The sequence below is a fragment of the Manihot esculenta genome, chromosome 14, assembly GCF_001659605.2.
Source record: "Manihot esculenta cultivar AM560-2 chromosome 14, M.esculenta_v8, whole genome shotgun sequence".
Classification (NCBI taxonomy): domain Eukaryota; kingdom Viridiplantae; phylum Streptophyta; class Magnoliopsida; order Malpighiales; family Euphorbiaceae; genus Manihot; species Manihot esculenta.
In genome coordinates, this window is record NC_035174.2 from 13,930,818 (window position 1) to 13,943,490 (window position 12,673).

The 12,673-nt window shown below is 34.6% G+C and overlaps 1 protein-coding gene across 5 annotated transcripts in view; it reads left to right on the forward strand.

The window, feature by feature from the left end:
• The window catches only part of LOC110631205 (DNA-directed RNA polymerase 3B, chloroplastic), a 28,226-nt gene that overhangs the window by 6,570 nt on the left and 8,983 nt on the right, over nt 1-12,673 (forward strand). For 4 of the 5 annotated variants that reach the window (XR_006348441.1, XR_006348440.1, XM_043950259.1 and 1 more), the window contains exons 6-13: nt 2,141-2,258; nt 3,549-3,662; nt 4,062-4,193; nt 4,484-4,900; nt 8,103-8,153; nt 9,228-9,298; nt 10,234-10,318; nt 10,394-10,564. Coding sequence is in view for 3 of the 5 variants with exons in the window: in XM_043950259.1 (XP_043806194.1) it covers nt 2,141-2,258; nt 3,549-3,662; nt 4,062-4,193; nt 4,484-4,900; nt 8,103-8,153; nt 9,228-9,298; nt 10,234-10,318; nt 10,394-10,564 (1,159 nt within the window). In the remaining 2 variants the exon portion in view is untranslated. The remainder of the gene's footprint in view (nt 1-2,140; nt 2,259-3,548; nt 3,663-4,061; nt 4,194-4,483; nt 4,901-8,102; nt 8,154-9,227; nt 9,299-10,233; nt 10,319-10,393; nt 10,565-12,673) is intronic. The other variant, XM_021778950.2, reaches the window with a different exon arrangement.

Here is a 12,673-nt window from a genome sequence, read left to right on the forward strand (position 1 = left end):
ATGGCTGTAACTTCAAATAGATCACCTACTCCAAATTTTCTCTCAGTCCTGTGCTTGTTAGCCTGCTGTTTCATTCTATTTTGGGCCAGCTGTAAAGTCTCTTTCAACATCTGAATGACATGTTGCCTGGTAGTAGGAAAGTCCTCAAGCAGATCCTACCGGTCTGCTTAGGTGCTATAACTGGTAGTTGTGGAGGAGAATACCCAGAATAGTACTATGATGAGAAATATTATACCACCATTCAACAAAAGCAATCCAAGTAGCCCAAGTGGAAGGTTGGAGATGTTCCATGCACCTTAAATAAGCTTCTAGTTTCTGGTTCAATCTCTTAGTCTCCTCATCAGATTGATGATGATAAGCAGTACTAAATGCCAGACTAGTGCCCAAACTTTTGAATAGCTCCTCCCAAAAGAGATTAGTGAAAACCTTGTCTCTGTCAGAGACTATAATCTGTGGTACCCCGTGCAATTTAACCACATTGTCTAGGAAAATCTTAGCAACACCAGAGGCTGAAAAAGGGTGCACTAAGGGTAAAAAATGTGCATATTTGATAAAGCAACACAACACAACCAAAATTGTGTACTTCCCTCTGGATTATTAAGCAAACTCTCAACCAGTCCATGGAAATTTGTTTCCAAGCTTAAGTTGCATTAGCCAATGGTTGCAACAAGCCAGGATATGCATAGTGCTCAGATTTGCACCTGACACACTTATAACAATTTTGTATCCATGCCATCACGTCTTTCAACATGCCAACCCAATAAAAGTGTTTCTTAAGTCCAGCATATGTAGCATGCATGCCAGAATGACCTCTTATAGGAGAATCAAGATATTGTTGCACCAGCTAGCTCCTAAGATTGGTTGAAGTCCTAACAACCATTCTTCCTTCATAAAGGAGCAACCCATTCTTAAGCGTATAACCTGGACGAGCATCAGAGTGAATGAATAAATACTTAACAAGATCTAAAAGTTTCTCATCTTGATCATAACTAGAAATCAAGTAAGATGTCCATGTAGGAGTAACAGCAGAATGCAAGGAGTGCAGCTGACAACTGACAGTCAGCAAAGAGAAATTTCCCCCTCAGGCCTTCTAGAGAGAGCATCAGCTACCTTATTGTCCAATGCCTTATTGTATCAAATTTTATAATCCAGCCCAAGCAATTTGGAGAGACCCTTCTGCTGTGAGTTAGTATGAAGTCTCTGCTTCAGCAAGAATTTAATGCTTTCAAGGTCAGTCTTTATGAACTGCCCTTGTTCAAGGTGGTGTCTCCATTTAGAAACAATAAGTAAAGGCGAGCAATTCCTTTTCATAGACTGACAAGGATTCCTTTTCTAAGATGGAATCACCTAGATGGAAAAAAACTCTCTCTTATGCTCACACTAGTTTATTCATCAAATAACCTTCTTATATACTTCTAGTATACAAACGACCATTTCCGGAATAATAGGAATAACAATCTTATGACTAACTATGACTCATAATATCAAGAATCAAGTATTAAACATAAGGAGGATGTTTAATGACAACCCACACAGTGTATTTGAAATGATCCATTCCTTTCATATCATCTTCCTGCATTTTCATCCTAATCCAAGCAACATGTGGAAAATACAAAATCTCTCACCTTGTTGTTTTGTCCCTCACTTTCTCCTCATCACTTTTTGTCCTCCCATAAATTTTGTCCTGGACAGAAGGGTTAAGCTTTTACTTTGGACACTCAGCTTTTGGAATATAAAGATAACACATCTCTGTTTTTTCCTTCACTTATGTATAAATATAGGCATTCAGCACACTTATTCAAAACATGATTTCCACAAGCTCTTTTTGGTATTAATTTTTTTATTTTGGATTTCTTTTTCAATTTTTAATTAAGCATAATAGTCCAATTTAAATGTTTCTATTTCTTAATTTATGTTTGTAATTAGTATGCCAACTATGAATTGTCTGGTATTTTAGGTGTTGGAAGTATTGATAATTTGATATGTTGCATATTTAGTTAAATTTGTTTAAATTATGAATTAGATCATTTTTCCTGTTTTGTTTAAAAAGAATTTGCATACCAATGGGATATTCTCTGTTGTTTTGAAGTTATTTGGAACTTGTATCATAGAAATATAATATGTTTGCAACTACTTGCAGGTATGACAAGGGTGGACACTTTTTCTTGCCTTCCTATATCATGCGTACTCATGGATCTAGGAAGCAACAAGATGCCCTTAGGAGGGTTCCTGCAAAAAACATGCAGAAAGTATATGAGGTCCAATCTGTTTTGTTTTTTTGGTTGTCTGCTTTTTTTATTTTTCCCTTGTGGTTTTAGAGGCCATAGAATTTGGATACCTTTTTCACGCTAAACTATGCAAACTTTTGGTAAATGTACCAGAAGCATTTTTCACCTTCTCTTACGTGCTGATGATTTAAAAATTAAAACAGGGGATAAAGTTTATTTTGTAAGTTAAAGCGGAGGTGTCAACTCAAGCCTACTCTCTAATTGTTGCAAGGCAAAAAAAGAGGTTGAATGAACAAGTGATGCTCAGCTCAACCTATCCAAGCTTTAATATTCAAGTTTGGATTGACTCTATGAACTATATTCCTTCATTTTACTCAGTTTAGGGCCAAATTCGCACAAAAAGGTCTAGTGTTATTAAATCTTTTTTAAATGGTGTTGCTTGTAAGTCATCCCAAGTCTACCCTTTCTCTTCTTTCCTGTAACTTTGATATGCTCCATTTGAATGGGTCCATTTATTCGTAAACATGTCTAAACCACCTCAATTGCCCCTTTCTCAACTTTTTTACTTTTTTTTTTTCCCTTTAGGTGCTACTTCCGGTCTTCTATTGTGTACTCATTCCTTATCTGATCCTTGTATCATATGTTTTAGTTAGTACTTAGTAATGGCAATCACATCATGTTACGTAATAACAACTTCTGGTATTGATTGTATTAACTCAAACAACACTGCTAACACAACAAGGTCCTGTTAAATTTAACCTATTTAAATTAACAAATCCTGTTAAATTTAACACGGCAGTATATGGCACAATTGAACCATGCAAGTTATCACAGTTTAAATTTTAAAATGACGCAGAAAAAATAAACATATTTATATAATAGGTTATATAACTACTGATATGTTTAATTTTAACAGTATTAACATGGTTAATGTGGATCAAAGGACACTTTAAAATTAATTTAGAACATAATTATCAATTTCATAGATCTCAAGTATAAAATATTTAACATTAACAAAATTCAGAAGTTGTCTGAAATCACATCTATTAACAGAAAACAGAGTCATAGAAGACAATAAAAATCTATATCTGTTAACATTCTCGTTAAATGGTTAGTCTATGCGTATGAAACACTAATCCTCAAATGTTCACAATATCAAACTTATCAGATTTAAGGTTTGCTGTTTTTAGATTTCCTCGTAGTTATATCCTTCGGTTATAAAATGGAATTTGTTGCTACTTTTGTTTAATCTTTGACTAATTTTTGTGCATGGATGAATGAAGTATGATTTTATGTGGTTCTGAAATGGCATGTGGACAGGCCCTCGATACACTTGGAAACACAAAATGGAGGGTGAACAGAAGAGTACTTAATGTGGTGGAAAGCATATGGGCAAGGGGAGGCAATGTAGCTGGCTTGGTTGACCGTGCAGATGTGAGTCCAGCATGACTATCACATCTTTGAAGCAATTTTATGTGAATTACTGTTTTTATATAACTACTAACAGCAGTACTTCAGATGTTGGGGCATCTGTCAGCAGCCACATATCTTAATGGATTTAGAATTTTTTTTGAAACCAATTTTCTTTAGTTTGATCCTCTGCCTTGTGTAAGACTTGCATTTGAGATACACTGCTAGCAAATTGTTATTTAGTCAAATCCCCTTTGTAAAAATGAGCCCGTCAGTTTAAGTGTAGTTGTTTGGCCTTTCTACAACTTGACATAGCTATAGGATTTTTTTTTTCTTTTTATTTTAATTCTACATTAGACTGCTCCATCTTGCCATATGCTTGATCCATTTTTCCTGAATATCTTCATTTCCACTGGGCTTTAGATTCCAGTACCAGAGAAACCACTTTCAGAGGACTTAACTGAGATTCAGCAGTGGAGGTGGAGTATGAGGAAGGCGAAAAAGATAAACCGGGAAAGGCATTCTCAGCGATGTGACACTGAACTGAAGCTTTCTGTAAGATCTCTATTCTTTTAGTTTTCAGATTAACAATTTTCTATTGGTTCAACATTGAGCAGTTGTTTGAATTGAATTCCTGAGTTAAAATGAGATGGTCCATCTATGTGCTAATATAGCTTAGCTTATCATGTAATAATATTCCATAGATGCTACAAGTTCACTTAACTGTAGCAATTTCACCACGTTGCATTTCTTAGAATGGCTTGCCTGATAGTTTTCATGCGTAGGCCCACATTTCATGCTTTGGATTTTTTTTTTTTGAAAAAAAAAAACTCATTTCAATGCAGGTGGCACGAAAACTGAAAGATGAGGAGGGCTTTTATTATCCTCACAATCTTGATTTTCGAGGACGTGCATACCCTATGCATCCACATTTGACTCATCTGAGTTCTGATCTTTGTCGAGGAATTCTTGAATTTGCAGAAGGACGACCATTGGGGAAGTCTGGGTTACACTGGCTGAAGATACATTTGGCAAACCTGTATTCTGGAGGGGTTGAAAAACTGTCTCATGAAGGGCGCCTAGCTTTTGTGGAAAATCACTTGGATGACATATTTGATTCAGCAGAAAACCCCGTCCATGGACAATGTTGGTGGCTAACAGCTGAAGATCCTTTCCAGTGCTTAGCAGCTTGTATTAATCTATCGGAAGCCTTAAAGAGCTCATCACCTCATACTGTCATCTCTCACCTGCCAATCCATCAGGTAAGCACTTCATCAAGAGCATTATATGGCAGAAAAAGAAACCTGCATGTTTTACAAACAGAAAGTAAAGTCCTATTGACTTTCAGTCAATTTACTCAAATCTCAATCCCAAGCCAATTAACTATGTGGATCATTTTCCTAACAACTTGTTTAAAATGGGGAAAATGAAATAAGTAGATATTATTTGTCCTTGTTGGTATTTTTATATATTAAGATATGTGTTGGAAATATCTTCTCAAAGGAATTCCAAGGTTATTTCTCTGGCATCTTTCCCTTTGTGGATATTAGACCTTTCTTTTCTTCACTTTTTGAACCAATTACTGCTATCAAGGTGATCTTGAATTTGTAAGAACTTGATGGAAAGCTCAGTTCATGGCTTAAGTAACATTTCTTCTTGACTAAAGTAAATTTAGATGAATCTTATATTGTTCTTAATATAGGAAAGATACATCAGAATCGCACCTCATCTTTTTTTAAGGGCATGAAAGAATGTATGATTGCATAATATCAAACACTAATTGTTCTTGTTTATTCCAACATACTTGAACTCATGGGAAAGTAGGAGTTTAAGGTTTGAACTAGTATGCAATAACTCCTGCAAGACATAATTAATTGAACTGAAGAAGCTTAGGAAATTTGTTTTGAGACAGCTGCTTCAGATTTCTAATCAACAGAATTCAATACACATTGAATGAAAATAAAGATTTATGGGAGCATACATGTAGCCGTTCCACTTGTATGGCCCATTTTAAGATAACTAGTTTTATTAGCATGTGCATTGCACGGGCATCTTCATCATTGCTAATTAGTGATTTATACAATAATCTTGTTTGTAATATAATTCTCAATTCTTTTATTTGCTTGCATTTTTTAACTCGTTGCTCTTTCCTATTTGATAATAATTAACTTTAGCATAGAGAACTTAAAAAATCTAATCCTTTGATTTTTGGAATGTTGTTAAATTTGGACTACGTCTAATTGACCCAAAAACTAATTCTAAAAATAACTCAAGGGAGGAGTGGATAAGACCCTTGTAAGGGACACGTTATCCTGTTCCAAATCGATGTGGATTTAGCACATCCCTTCGCATCTAGAATTACAATGGAACTACACTGGAACTATACTGGAGTGTGATATATTTATGGGAGGCTCAATATTGGCAAGGAGATTGATACAATGTTAAATTTGTTAAATTTGGGCGAGACTTAACTCACCCCAAAAATGAGTTCAAGTGGAGGAGCGGCTAAGGAAACCGATGTGGATTTAACACATCCCTTCGCACCTAGAACTACACTGGAACTACACTGGAGTGTGATATATTTATGGGAGGTTCAGTATCGGTAGGGAGACTGATACAATGTTAAATTTGTTAAATTTGGCCGAGACTTGACTCACTCCAAAAGTTAGTTCAAGGGGAGGAGCGGCTAAGGCCCTTATAAGGGGCATATGACTCCGATGTGGCATTCAACAAATATAATTGGGCTTTTAACCAATTATAAATACTTTTTAATCCATAATCACCTTAAGCATAAGGTATAATTCAGTTTAATATAAATTATGTAATGTAAATTAAAAAATAGGTAATGTCAATTATAGGTTAAATAGTTATTTTCAATAATAAATTCCAAATAGTGTGTCCTTAACTCCTTATAGAAACCAGCTTCAATGAATACTGTTGGTTACTTGGTTATACAATACCAAAACATCATTCACTTTTTAAATTTTACAATTTACACAAAAAAATTAATTAGAACAAATTAAGATGGACTATTTTGATTATAAAATTAATAATTATTTAAATAAAAAGTTATAAGTATATAAAATTAATAAGATATGTTACTTTAGTCAATTAAAATATTATGAATAAAAAATATAAATACAGTATCAGAATACGAATGTGTTAATTTTATAAATGAAATTTATTATTTCTCACGAAAGTTATTGTTAAAACAGCTTCAGTTTTATTGCTTGGTTTTTATCTTGATGTTTTAGAACTAATAGTTTTCTGTTCTTATTTTACTTGAAATGTATTGATTTATAATAGCCAATTAAATTTAGTTATTTATTGTCATAATACAAAATAACTATGTCCTTTTGGCTATCTCATTGATCCACTTTAATGGTGTAATGTGACTAGCTTTTTAAGACACGTGTGTCCACATTATTTTAATTATTTTTTACAAACATCTTTTAAAAATTGAGTAGCTTTAGAATTTATAAGTTGTAAATAACATAAATATATGGGTGTGTTTTTCTGTTTGCAAGTTGAACCCCCACTCACTTTTATATATAATGTTCATTTATTAGGTAAAAAAGTGGTCTTTAGCTGTTGGAAATTTTAGTATAGTTTGGTCCCATGTTTTTCTCCCTTTAAATTTTGTAATTAAAATATATCAAAATTTACCTATTTTTAGTAAGAGAAGAAAGTGATCTTTAGACTTTAGTTAACTTATAGAATTATATTCCTTAATAGAACAGAATTTGGACTTAAACAGAATAATATGCTGACTAATCAATTTAAATGTTTTTTAAATAATAATAAATTCCTATCTTATTTTTTATTTAGCCAATCAAAATCGGAGGCAGATTTATTTGTTATCAAATTCAACTATATACTTTTGTCTATTCCATTATTTCCCCCTCCCTTCCCAGTTTTATATGTGTCGGATTTCTCAAAATATTATTACTAATTTCTAACTCCTTGCCCCTTTAGAAAGGATTTCCTTTTGGTGGTGATTAACAAACACCAAGTATGGGCACTGCAGGCTGTTGATATTATTTCACTTAATAGTGTAAGGTGCTTCATATAGAAATAGAAGTAAACTGCTGCATTACTCATAATTCTGCAAGAAAATTGAGATTTCTTTGCATTGGTAGGGCATTTGTTCATTCATTTGGAATGGATATTCACCTTGTGAACTTGTATATTGGTGTTAATCATATAACTCGATGTGTGCTTCTTGGTTGTGATTTTCTTCTCTATAGTGCTGGATTCTGTGGGAGGTTCTAACAAAATGTGTAATCATGGCTTATTAATACAAGTACTTGTTCCATTTTACTAGGAAGTTGCATGCATGTGCCTGAATCTCATTCCTTCTACATCTTTACCTTCAAAGGCATTTTTACTGCAACGAACCTATAATGATAACAATGTTAAGTTGATTCTCTCTCACCTTTTTTTTTTCTTAATCTTTTTAAATAGGATGGATCATGCAACGGTTTGCAGCATTATGCAGCCTTGGGAAGAAACAGTGTATGTTCTTCTGTTTCACATGTAGATTATTTAGTTTTCGCTTAACGTTTTATTAATCATACATTGTTTCCTTGAATATGTTTTCTATGTTCCTTGTTTTGCTGTTATTGTGGAAAATTCAACTGGTGCAAATTATTTGATGTTGAAGCTCTCTTTATTTTATGGCGAAGAAAAAAAAAGCTCCCTTTATTTCAGTGTTCTCATCTCGTTATTAGAGTGCTGGTTCACTTATGGGGGTATCAATTGGATTTAGCAGACAAATCAACCTTTTTTCTTTGCAGCATGACATAATAGGGAATTTGTTGATCTAATTTGGGCAATCCTTTGAAATTATGTCAAAGACCTAGTAGTTTTCAGGTTACCATTTTGTATGACAAAATGTTTTCCAGCTTTTATTTATTACTGCCACGGCAATGTGCTATTGCATGGCGTGGATTTTGCTTAGGAAGGAAAGGAAAAGAAAAGGAAAAGGTCTCTTTAGCAAGGTGTAACTGTGAAGAATAAAAATACCTGGCTGTGAAGAATAACAATGCTTGGTTTTAGAAAATCTTGAACTATTCAAATAGGGTTTACAGTTTCAACATCCAGAAATTTCATAAAACTAATATACTTGTAGTGCTCGATTATAATTTAAATGTAAAATTGATCTTCATGTCTTTAGCTGAAGGTCCTTCTCTCTGGAGTATGGCCATAAGATTACAAGTCCATCTTATTATTTCATGGCCTCTCTTATAATATTGGGTAAAGGTCTCTCCCTTATTTTTTATTTATACAGTGAGAGGAGCCTCTTTTAATAAGGGGACTGCCTTGTTTCTTCTTGTAAACTGTATATTGCTTAACCATTCCACTACTTGGTGTCTTAAGGCATGCCATTCATAACATAGTTAATCATATATTCCTGATTCCTGGGCCTAGCATCCTAGCTCACAGATCAATGCTTTGTGGTGAACATGGATATACTCACTGCAATACTATATTATTTTATGACTATTATTTTCCAATGCTGTTGTCTTTCCTGGCTGATGAAATGAATAATGTCTTTATGTAATTCTCCTGGTGAATGTGTTCTCTCAGCTGGAAGCTGCTGCTGTTAACTTGGTTGCTGGAGAAAAACCCGCTGATGTTTATACAGAAATTGCTTTGAGGTATTATAAGCACTATGGATGTTAAAGTTATATTAAAATTTTATGGAATATCTTCCCAGAATTATATGTGTGTGATTGTGCGTGTATGCACCTGTGTCTCTCTATTTATATGTGCATGCAGGGGCAGAACAATGTTGCTGGGTGGATGGGCCACCCCCAAGAAAAAAAATCCTTGAATAGATCTATTAATTATTTGAATCCCCTCCCCCCCCAACAAAAAGAAAAGAAAATTGTATTTTAGCCCCTCCAAGAAATGGGCTATCTCAAGATATTCTTTTTGGTTACTTCAACTTTTGTTTGGTGTAAATGCTTTTATCAAATGGGATGATTTTTCTATACCCATTAGAAAAAAAATACTTAGTGTTTGAGTGGGGTATCGTTTGTGTGTGTGTGTATTGTAATTGGTACTTTAAATGCTTAACGAATTACTAATATATTTGTTGAATCCCACATCGGTTGTGGAAAGGGGTAATGTGCCCCCTATATGGGCCATAGACACTTCTCTCTCTTGAACTAGCTTTCGGGGTGAGTTAGGTCTGGCCCAAATTTAACATGGTATTAGAGTCTCCCCATCCGATGTTGGGCTTCCCATAAATATGTTACGCACCAGTAAAAATTATGGGTGTGAGGAGGGTGTGCTGAATCTCATATCAGTTGTGGAAAGGGGTAATATGTCCCTTATATGGGCCATAGGCACTCCTCCCTCTTGAACTAACTTTTGGGGTGAGTTAAGTTTGGTCCAAATTTAACAATATTTATCAGTGTGTTTGTGTGTGCGTGTATGTATAAGGTTCACTTTTGATTATGTACCGGTTTCAACTTTTGGTTCTGCCCCTATGTGCATGCATGTTTTGCTTTACATGTGAATCTCTCTATTTTTGGTATGTATTTGATCCATAAAATTGAGAATAAAGAGATTTTTTTTCCTCTGGCAGGGTCCATGAATTAATAAAAAGAGACAGCAGTAAGGACCCTGCTACCAATCCAAATGCTATATTAGCCAAGCTCTTAATTGATCAGGTTGGTCTTATTTTTGCTACTTTTGGGTTTTAAATATCATATTTGCTAAGGAATTTTTTTTATTTTCTAACTCAGATATTTGTGAATTTTCAGGTGGATCGAAAATTGGTTAAGCAAACAGTAATGACTTCAGTATATGGTGTCACTTACGTTGGGGCACGCGAGCAAATAAAAAGAAGATTAGAGGAGAAGGGTCACATTACAGATGATAGACTGCTATTTAGTGCAGCTTGTTATACTGCTAAAGTAAGTAATCACACCCTGGTATACAAGATTAGGTTGTTGGTACTTTAAAGCATGTTGTTGTAGAGTATAAGATTGAAATTGTTGAATCCCACATCGGTTGTGGAAAGGGTGCCCTTATATGGTCATAGGCACTCCTCCTCCTGAGCTAGCTTTTGGGGTAAGTTAGGCCTGACCCAAATTTAACATGGTATCAAAGCCTCCCCATCCGATATTGGACCTCACATAAATATGTCACGCACCAGTAAAAATTCTGGGCGTGAGAGTGTGTTGAATCCCACATCGGTTGTGGAAAGGGGTAATATGCACCTTATATGGGCCATAGGCACTCTTCCCCCTTGAGCTAGCTTTTGGGGTGAGTTAGGCCTGACTCAAATTTAACATGGTATCAGAGCCTCTCTATCCGATGTTGGACCTCCTATAAATATGTCACGCACCAATAAAATTTTGAGCGTGAGAGATATGTTGAATCCCACATCGGTTGTGGAAATGGGTAATGTGCCCCTTATATGGGTCGTAGGCACTCCTCCCTTGAGCTAGCTTTTGGGTGAGTTAGACCTTACTTAAATTTAACATGTATCAGAGCCTCTCTATCCGATGTTGGACCTACTATAAATATGTCACGCACCAATAAAATTTTGAGCGTGAGGGATATGTTGAATCCCACATCGGTTGTGGAAAGGGGTAATGTGCCCCTTATATGGTTCGTAGGCACTCCTCCCTTGAGCTAGCTTTTGGGTGAGTTAGGCCTGACCCAAATTTAACAGGAATTAAAGAAATAAATTAAAGGTAATACTATTCCACAATATTTTGTTACTACATCCACCAACTTATTATTGATAAGACACAATGCCAGATAGATCTCTTTACTTGCCCTCTCATCCATTTCTTTTTTTTTTTCCTCTACTCTATCTGTGGCCCTCTAAAATAACCACTCAAAACATCAGACAGCAATCAGCAGATCACAAGTTCAGTTCTGATAGTTTTGATAGTGGTGGTGCACACTTTCTTGGAATCCATTTGATCAGCAAATGGCACCAAATGATCAAGGAGCATATTTGAGTTTTTGAGTTACCAATCAAAATAGTCCACTATTGAGCCCAAATATGGAGCACAATAACCAGCTGAAGCAATCTCAAAAGGATGTCTTCTCAATATTGACAAGTTATCACATCATGTCTCTCCTCTTCCTCTTCTCTTCTTTTTTTTTTTTTTTTTTTGATGTATCTGATCAATAAAAACACATCTTTGTTGGGGCAAACTATTGATTGGATCAAGAAACAACTTGGCCTTTTTGTCTTGTGGCATTAGCTTGTAAGGTGAGAGAGAAAGAGTGGTGGTGACAGAAGGGATAGAGAAAGTGAAAAAATAAGAGAATAATGCAGTCCAAGAAGACTAGATTTAGGGATTGTTTTGATTTAATCTTTTATTCTAACATTAAGAAGATTATATTTCTATTATTAATGAAATATTAGTAGTATTTTAATTACTTAGCAATTTTATTACTATTATCATTATTATTATTTAAATAGTATTTTATATTTTAAAAAGTTAATTTTTTTAGTATCTCTAATTAGGATTGCCAATCCAAGTGTGATTAGGGTTATAAAACTCTACGATAGTGCTTAGGATGCCTACATGTTTATAGATTTTATTGTAATAATTGACTATTGATTTTGGCAAATAAATTGAGAATTTGTTACTCTTCCTCTTAATCATGAGAGTTTATTTCTCATGATCATTTGTTTTTTTTCTCTTATTTCTCATCAATTTGGTATCAGAACAAGAAAAGAAGCCAACCTGTAAAGTTGCCTTAGTTTTTTTTTTTTATTACACAAAAGTAAAAAATAAAGAACCCTAAAAGAGTAGCTTATTGAAGACCAACCTTGCATCACACTACCTTCACTACACCCTTCTCCTTCCACCAAACATCTTCTTAGCACTAGACGATCGTTCAATGCTAATCCGATGGGCCAATGGAAACCCAATCCAAAATTGGTAACCTGCGAAACGGATTTCTTTTTGTGACCTATATTGGGAACAACTCAGGCTCGTTAAAGAGAACCTGTAATCTCTTGAGTATAAACTCAAAATTGGAAGTTTCTCTGATGT